The sequence below is a fragment of the Berghia stephanieae genome, chromosome 3 (genome assembly GCF_034508935.2).
Source record: "Berghia stephanieae isolate SIO BIC M18660-M18661 chromosome 3, UCSD_Bste_1.3, whole genome shotgun sequence".
NCBI classification, from domain to species: Eukaryota; Metazoa; Mollusca; class Gastropoda; order Nudibranchia; family Aeolidiidae; genus Berghia; species Berghia stephanieae.
In genome coordinates this window covers 63,880,353-63,890,352 of record NC_088362.1, presented here as the reverse complement: position 1 = coordinate 63,890,352, position 10,000 = coordinate 63,880,353, and the positions used below count along the sequence as shown (strand labels likewise).

Genomic DNA, 10,000 nt, shown 5'->3' with positions numbered 1-10,000 from the left:
AGACAACTCATGCCGACTTAATTCCTTGCATTGAGAGGCTTATCTAGAGGGGAAAGTGTTATACCCTGCCTGACGTGCACGGAGATCTGGAACCCGGTACAACTGACTGGAACCCGAGCCAGCGATTCCCGCCCAATAAGCTTTCATTTTTCGAAGAAATATTATTAGAAGTTGTTTTATATATAAGTGCGTATGTTCTTGAGCTAGAGGTGCCTAAATGTTCGGTTTGTGGTCTTGTGGTATGACACTCGCTTTCGGATCGGAAGGTCCTGGTTTCGAGCATGGTCAGTGGCGGGATGGGTGGCAGTGATAAAAAGAAGAAAAAAAAAGAAATATGGTTCTGAAGTTGTTTCCATGTGTAAGGCACTTTACACACATTATCATAATTGACTCGGGTGTGAAAGAGTACCTGGCTACAGGCAGTGATGAATATTGTTAGAGTTTTAGGACAAAAAGTTATCCTAACAGAGGACTGGTGCTGTATGAAATAGAAATATGGTTCCATTTGGCCTACTGGGGGGAAATAAATGAAACACTGTGTAGAGCAATGCGCATGGTTATTCCGTGGGAATGCTCTATAGTAGGAACGAAGTTGACGTCACTCAGCTCTTTGTTACCATATTTAGACAACCTGTTAGTGATTAGTCCTCAGTGAATTATATCTATCAGACTATAAACGTTCTTTAAACTGTTCTGTAAGTTGGTATGTTTAATTTTTTTTTTTAATATTTTTTAAAATTCCCTTTATTCATCCTATAGGGGAAGTTTGTCTCTAGGCTCTATCCCAAGAGAAGACTGGAATAACCCAGGCGTCAGCCGCAGTGCAGTGCCGCTAACTGAGCTAAGGCGAGGTGACTTGCTCAAGGCCGCGCAACGTAGCAGTCAGGTTATGCGTTTAAAAGGCTGAAATCGGGCAATGAGTTTACAAAGGCTACATACTATGTTCTAACTCTCCAAAACCGAGTTAAGTTGGTAAAACAACAATACAACAATATGTCCGTACCGGTGACCATATCTGTGGTTATGACTATGATTCCACTCAACGTTGACAATCACAGTTGTTTTGGTTCCATCATATTATTCATTTTGGTAACGTTCTGTCTCACGGCGTCATTTCCTTATTCCCACCTTCTCACAAAAAATGACAATATATTCCTGCCTATATATTGTCTCCGAATGCAGTTCCAAGATGCACAGCAATCAGAGACTTGTTTATAGACGGCCTAGACCAGCTCTTTGATAGTCGAGACAATCAGAATAATCATAATGCTATTATTCCAGTGAGCAAGACAAAAAGATATAACGATATAATATACTGTATGAAATCCATCCGATGGAAGTTCTTAAGAGAAATCGATGAGATACTTTTGTAATATACAACACAGAAGAATGATAATCAATTTTTACTCGAGCTGTTCATATTATTGTCTCGATTCTAAGCATATGACGCGAACTACAAATAAATATCCATCACTTCTCCGGCAGACTTCCGTTCTGTACCCGTTCATTCTTGTGAATAAAAGTTTTGAGTAGATTACCACTGGTCCAATTGCACTATTAGCATGTGGTGTAAATGTCTAATATTTTATAAAGGCCTATTTATCATCATCATCTTTCTTCTTCTTCTTCTTCTTCTTCTTCTTCTTCTTCTTCTTCTTCTTATTATTATTATTATTATTATTATTATTATTATTATTATTATTATTATTATTATTATTATTATTATTATTATTATTTATTATTATTATTATTATTAGTATTATTGTTAGTATTCTTCTTCTTCTTCTTCTTCTTCTTCTTTTTGAGATTCCATTACAGCAATGAGCCCAAACAAATTGTGTTATCAGACCTGCAAATAAGTGCACGTTGGTTTCATTACAATTGAAATGAAGAGGTGCCTAGAGCTGTTTATATAATATGGATCTGGTGCGATCTAAAGATTTTCATTATTATAATGATTAGTCTTCGGCAATGAAATCCCATTGTAGGCTTTAGGAATGTACCTGAAGGTTTTACAATGTCATTGTCGGAATTATTTGTTATATTGTTAGGTCGTGTTCATTTGGTTAGATTGAAGTAGTAGTAGTAGTAGTAGTAGTAGTAGTAGTAGTAGTAGTAGTAGTAGTAGTAGTAGTAGTAGTTGTAGTAGTAGTTGTAGTAGCAGTAGTAGTAGCAGTAGTAGTAGTAGTAGTAGTAGATAGTAGTAGTAGTAGTAGTAGTAGTAGTAGTAGTAGTAGTAGTAGTAGTAGTAGTAGTAGTAGTAGTAGTAGTAGTAGTAGTAGTAGTAGTAGTACTAGATGAAGAAGAAGAAGAAGAAGAAGAAGAAGAAGAAGGAGGAGGAGGAGGAGGAGGAGGAGGAGGAGGAGGAGGAGGAGGAGGGGAGGAGAAGAAGGAGTGATGATGATAATAATAAAAGCAGTATGTAATGTAATGACGTTAATGACGATGATGATAACAATAATAATAATAATATAATAATAATAATAATAATAATAATAATGACAAAAATAATAATAATGATATTAATAATGATAATAATAATAATAATAATAAAATAATAATAATAATATAATAATAATAATAATGATAATAATAGTAATAATAATAATAATAATAATAATAATAATAATAATAATAATAATAATAATAATAATGATAATAATGATGATGATGAGATATGAATGATGATGATGATGATGATGATGATGATGAAATGATATAATATTATATATAATAATAATAATAAATAATTAATAATATATATAATAATAATAATAATAATAATAATAATAATAATAATAATAATAATAATAATAATAATAATAATAATAATTGAAATGGTATTTTTTTAAAGAATAAAACTAACAAATATTTATATATCTGAGATGTATGCGATTTTTTGAGAAAAAGAAGATTTAAGACAAATTGCGATATTAACTTCCAATTATTACCTTCTGTGATATCCAACTGCATTGTGGGGTTGTATATGAAACATTTAATTCCTCTGTGAAATGGAACGCAGGGTGAAGTAAATATATTCCATCAATAGGTCATTTGTCTGCAACGTGGAACACTGGGTGAAGTAAATAATATAATCCATCAATAGGCCATTTTTCTACAACCTGGAACACTCGATGAAGTAAATATGATCCATCGGTCTGTGACGTGGAACACTTGGTGAAGTAATGATTATCCATCAACAGGCGATTTGTCTGCAACATGGAACACAGGGTGAAGTAATAATTATCCATCAACAGGCATCACTGAACCACTGATATTATACATTTACATTTGCTCTTGTCTCTGGTAGTGTGTATGTTGTCTGAATTTGTAAGTTGTCTGAATGTGTAACTTTTCTGAATGTGTCAGATGTAAATAAATTAAATGTGTCATCTATGAATTCATTTTCCGACCAAATACAAGTTAATTTCTCTTTTGTTTGATTGTCTGGTTGTATTTGAGTGTTTTCGTTGCGTTAGTTATTTTGTTTTGATTTTTTTTGTTTGTTTTGTTTTTGTTTGTATTTGTTTGCTCTTTCCGTTTTGTTGTTTGTCTATGTTTTTGCTGTAATGTTTTAGTATTTTATTGTGGTTTTTTTTTTGTTTGCTTTGGCTGTTTTTTTTTAAATAAATGATTTTCAATTTTCTTTCAGGTATAATGATTATCAAAATTGATCTCTCCAAGTGTTGCACACGTTTCACAGGAATCACACAGCGATTGTAGCAAGTCTTTACTTCCTATGGCGTCCTACACTCACGGATTTGGATAATGACGGAATGCTTAAACCACTGAAGCCGGTTATCACACACACACACACACACACACACACACACACACACACACACACACACACACACACACACACACACACACACACACACACACAAGGGTAGAAAGGGTCCATAACCCAGTCACAGATGTTGCGTATGCCCGATGTCGTGGTAGAGCTGTTGTAAGTAAGTACCATTAAATCGAATGGAACTTGTGCTAATTACCGTAATGACAAAAGCCACTTACAAACTCATGAATGTGGTCTTTACCAGGGGTCAGGGAGTCCTCGTCGGTCTGTGGTCCGCTCTGACGACAGAGTGGATAAAAATAGAACGCCAATCAATTGTGTCGAGTCACCTGTCTGTCTCTTTTGTGTGTGTGTGTGTGTGTGTGTGTGTGTGTGTGTGTGTGGTTATTAATGGTATCAGTTTATTTTTGGTTCCATTTACCATTCTTTCTTTTCCACTTTCATGTAAATATGTTGTCATCAAATTGTGTGATTTATTGGCGAAAGCCTAAGATTGAATACACTTTGAAACTTTGAAACTCTTACCAACACGACGTGAAACCATTCATTCGTCTCATAACGGTAAGTTAAATTGAGCTTTTATATAGCGCAATATTCACTAAACGTGCTTAAAGTTCTTTACAATGGGTCCCAATCAGGGCATGGTCCCAAGCCAACATCAACATTTAACATTTAGGACGGGACATGGCGCCTGATAGGCGATAATACATTTTTTCAGACAGAGACAACGGTGTTAACGGCCAGGTATTCATTTTACACCTGAGTACGATGAGAGAATGTGAGTAAAGAGCCTTCTCCGAGGACTCAACTATGCGCCGAGCGAGGCTCGAACCCTGGACCTTCCTGGACCTTCCGATCCGAAAGCGAGTGCCATACCACTAGACCACATAGCCGCACAACGGCACAAGCGGCGCATAGTTGATTCCTTGGAAAAGGCTCTTACCTACATTCTCTCATCGTACTCAGGTGTAAAGAAAGTCAGTCTGGGTTCAAAAGAGATAACTAGAAAAGCAGTTACCTCCCTTTAAGTCTGTACCAAGAAGTAGAGGATGATAAAAAGTGATGCGGGCTTCACACGTTGCAATCGTAAACTTATAGCCTGACACTGTCCAAAAAAAAAAAAAAAAAATGACGTCAAATGACAAGTCTTTGGCCACAAAAGAAAACAAAACGTGAGTTGTATAAACCAGTTCAACCAATGGGATCATGTGTTTAATTGAGCACTACTAACGACAACTCAAAGGGCGGTGTAAAAACCTAGAAAATGACGTCAAGCTATAAGTCCTAGTGGGTTCTAGCGCAGGCATCGTTAACTTATAGCCTGACACTGACCAAAAAATGACGTCAAAAGACCAGTCTTTGGCGACAAAAGCAGGGACGGCTGGTAATAATGGGCAGGGTGGGCAAATACCAGCCTGTTTTTTCAAGTTATATGCTGTATTACCAGGTCCGAAATAATCAAATTTAAATTAGATAATTTCAAAAGTTACTACTTAAACTTAATACTTCATACTGAAATCAATTTGTGTGTATCTTTGATAGATTGCGAATCACCATGCACCCCGTAATGCATAAACCAGGATGCGCTCCTGTTCTTTTTATCACCCCCCCCCCCCCAACCACTCCACTCCACTCCGCCCACATCGTCTTCTCATCGTCACGTCGCCTGACGGTGATTTTGCTGTCTGGCCTCTCTAGTACTAGGTCGGGCTAATTCAAATGAGCCCACCTTATTAACCAGTGTACACTAAATAGAGATTTTGGCAAACGAACTTTTTCTTATTTATTGCCTTACTTGTGCTGGGAAGGTTCCAGTATTGAATTAAATTTATTAATTTACTAATATTATATCAATTTAGTATTAGTTTGTGTTGTTTTAATATATTTGTTTATCCATTTAAATTATTTCTTTTTTTTTTTCCCTCGTTTTCTTTAGTGTTTCTCAAAACTCATTTATTTAAATTGTTTTCTTATTTGTTTGTTGTTGTTGTTGTTGTTTTTTGTTGTTGTTTTTTGTTTTGTTTTTTAACAAATTAATTTGTTAATTCTTTTTTTTTTTTATTATTCTTAAAGTAATTACCGCAGTATTTTTATTGCCAGACTAAATAATTTTGCAAAACAATGTATTTTCTATTGTATTCCCTCTAATAAAACAAAACACTTTTATTCAAAAGTCACGACTAAATAAATATATAAAATACAACCACCATTTTGGTTTTCTCAACAATTGAATTAGTATACGAGAAATACTCTTCTGAGTAAGGAGATAGTTGAATTCTAAGTTATAGAGGAAATAAATACCTTTAAAGGAAGGGTGGGCAGATTCCGTACTTGCCCGTCCTGAAGCTAATACACACATAAGATGGTTCGCGATGAAGAGGCGGGAAGCAAGGGATTGGTTGGGTAAGGAGCAAAGATAACACGGTAATTATTGTGACGATAGTCAAACGAATACATGAGGAGAGATTGGTAACATTATTTTGTCTTAATTATATTGTATGAAGTATTGGCGAAAGCCTAATATTAAATAAACGTTGTTTTTGTTTGTCTTATTTTGACTATGGAACTGATACTGATACTTGTCATAGCAGACCTGCCTACTTTAGATAGGAAAATAAAAATCGTAGTTTTCAGGGCTAATAAAATCGTAGATATTTTAACTACCCTTTAAAAAAATCACCGGAATTTTCGTCTGTTTTGATAGATATCAAATTTTAAACAACGAGAAAAAATAATTGGAAACGTAATAATGATGGTGATGGTGGTATAGTGGTAGCGGTGGTGGTAGTAGTAATGATGATGGTAATATTATTATTATTATTATTATTATTATTATTATTATTATTATTATTATTATTATTATTATTATTATTATTATATTATTATTATTATTATTATTATTATTATTATTATTATTATTATTATTATTATTATTATTAATATTATTATTATTATTATTATTATTATTATTATTATTATTATTATTATTATTGTTATTATTATTATTATTATTATTATTATTATTATTATTATTATTATTATTATTATTATTATTATTATTATCATTGTTATTATTATTGTACGTATTGGTGGTATTACTATTGTTGTATTTTTTTTTTGGTGGTTATTAATGGTATCAGTTTATTGTTTGGTCCCATTTGCCATTATTTTCCACTTTCATGTATGTGGTCATCAAATTGTATGATTAATTGGCGAAAGCCTAAGATTGAATAAATTTTGTAATATCGTATGGTAACCATCATTGTCGACGACATCGTCGTTGTCATCATAATCATCATCATCATCATCATCATCATCATCATCATCATCATCATCATCATCATCATTAACAACAACAACAACAACAACAACAACAACAACAACAACAACAATATTAACAACAAGTACAACAATAGCAATAAAAACAATATCAACATCATCATACAATTTCCGTCATCGTCTCCACAACTATCATTCTAACCAACAGCACCACCAAAACCACTACCATAATTACCCCTCACCGCCTCGTCTTCCTCCTCCTCCTCCACCACCACCATCACCGCTACCACTATTCCAACCACTACCACCACCGGCACAATCATTCTGACCACCAAGACAGCAGTAAAAATTATGCAATTTGAGCTCTGAATGAAACTCGAGTCATATCGCTGTTGTTGCTTCTCCATGAAAACTTTAAGGTTACTACGTACTACTGAAAACCAGAAATATGTAAAAGCAATATTAATATCGCCGTTGAGGGATTAAAGCATCTCTTTAATTTTTCGAGTGAAGGAAATGGACTTGTATTGTCAAGGTGTTGTCGCATTATGTCTCGTCGCTTTATTTTTTAGTTGTATTCTCTTTCGTGATTCATTTTTGATTACGTTTGGAAGAATTAAAATCTACTGGTATTGTCATTTCATTGTGAATGTGATTATTGGTGGTTGAAATATTTTTTTTTAAAGGCGAAAAAAAAAATCAAAAAAATTTTTTATTAAAAAAAAACAAAAAAATATATATATATATATGACCGAATCCTCTTTGCCCCACCACTGTAAATAGGCTAGAACCGCCACTGGACAAAAGAAAACAAATCGTGAGTTGTATTCAGTAGTTCAACCAATGGGATCACTTGTTTCCATAAGCACTACTAACGACAACTCACTAGACGGTGCAAAAACCAAATAATGACGTCAAAAGATCAGTCCTTTTGGGTCTCAATGTCAGGCTATAACTTAACGATGGCTACGGTTCTAGTGTCAGGCTTCACACCGTGTCATAACGATAGATGATGTGCGCTTGGCTAAGAAACTCACAACATTGACATCCGGAAATATAACGGACCAACACACAAAGGTAACCTTAAACGTTTATGGTCTGGTTAATACAATTTATTGAGAATTACTCATAAACATGGATGGCAAAAAACAATAACAAAGACATGAGTGACATCAACTACGTTCTATCTATAGACTAAATTAGATATAAGAAAACGTTATAAACCAGACAATAAACGTTCAAGGTTACAGATAGTTTTGTGTGTTGGTCCGTTATATTTCCGGATGGCAATGTTGTAAGTTTCTATATTATGGACAAACTAGGGAAAGAATTGGAAAACCATTGTGACGCCTACCGTTGAAATGAAATAGAAAGGGATTATACATGAATTATAAAAATCATTATATTTGTACTAAGACGAATCGGGGTGGTGGTGATGGTGGTGGTGGTGATGATGATGAATTGATGCTATGCATTTAAGTAAAATACTCACAACACCCGCCAGTCGATGACGTACCAACACACGCGCGTTTATAGTTTGATTGATTTAATTTAGTAAGAACTGATCACCTAAATGGCTGTCTAAAAACAATAACAAAGATCTGAGTGACGTCAATACGCTTCAACGGTCGTAACGTCACTTCCCTCGTAATGACGCATGGTAACTTAGTAACTGGCTCTAAACTATCGGAACAATGGCTAACGTCCTTGTGAAATATTTCTCCGACGAGCATAAAAGCGTATCTAAAGGAGAAAAAAAAAACATTATAAATTTGATCATGTTTTGACTTTTACACATTCTGATCACAAGACATATGAAAAGTTCTAGCCAGCATGAAGAATAAAAAGTACCGATTTTCTTTGTTTAGAACTATAATGGCCGCCGTTGCTGGGCGACGTGACATCAGACTATTGAATCCAATTCTTTTCCTTGTATAGACTGTTTGATCTCCAAGAAATTCACGTTCGTTTATTTTTCCTTTCGAAGAATAAGGCAATACGGAAGTGTTGACTTAGCTACATAATAAATCGAAAACAAACCACGACACCAGACCTGGGTGAACATCAAAGAAACACACCGATCAATCGGCTCGTTGTCGGGGCCAAAGACAAAGGAATAATTAAAGCCACATGCACATACTATATTATGCAAGTCTGATAACCGAATGCAATGATGGGCTTGGTTAATCATTGTTATGATGAATAATATTTTGTGTTGGTTTGAGAGTTTTTCCATTACAACAACGAGCCCATGCTAATGAGCCCATAACATCAATGAGCCTATGACAACAATGAACCCGTGACACGCTGGGTTATCAGACCTGCAAATATGCACACGTTGATCTAAGCCTTTCTCTCAAATTTGTTCTAACCTGGAGTTAGTTGATTTAAAACAGAAGAGTTTGTATAAGGCGCACCAGCCTCCGAATGTGTTCAAAGCGATTTACATGGAGTCCCAAGCTAACAGCAAGGCTAAATATGTAGGACGAGATTTTATGGCACCTACAAGGCGATATCACAACCATTTTCTTTTCGACAGAGACAAAGCTGTTGTCTACCAGGTACTCACGTTATACCTGGGTACGGTGAGAGAATGCGAGTAATGAATCTTCTTCAATGACTCAACTTTGCGCCATCTCACGGCAGGACTCAAACCAGGGGCTCACAGATCGGATCAGAAACAAACAAGTATCAGACCACAAAGCCGCACAACAAATATATAATATGTCTTAAGAGTATTAGCAATATCAAGACGCATAACAAATGAATAGTACTGTATGAAATGGGAAAATACTAGTTCCATAATATGGCCATTTTGGTGCGATATGTGAATAATTGTGAAGCGCATTGAGCATGGCTGAATTCTGGAAATGCGTGGAAATGTGGCTATGTGGTCTAGTGGTTTACACTCGCCTTCGGATG

At 34.8% G+C, this 10,000-nt stretch overlaps 1 protein-coding gene across 3 annotated transcripts in view; it reads right to left on the bottom strand.

Annotated features, from left to right (window-relative positions):
• LOC144968188 (uncharacterized) overlaps nucleotides 1–10,000 on the bottom strand; it is a 28,440-nt gene that overhangs the window by 15,716 nt on the left and 2,724 nt on the right. For 2 of the 3 annotated variants that reach the window (XM_078906282.1, XM_078906281.1), the window contains exon 2: nucleotides 2,952–3,212. In XM_078906282.1, coding sequence (XP_078762408.1) covers nucleotides 2,952–2,973 — 22 coding nt within the window. In that variant the 5' untranslated portion in view covers nucleotides 2,974–3,212. Of the gene's footprint in view, nucleotides 1–1,003; nucleotides 1,128–2,951; nucleotides 3,213–10,000 lie in introns of those variants that run through there. The other variant, XM_078906283.1, reaches the window with a different exon arrangement.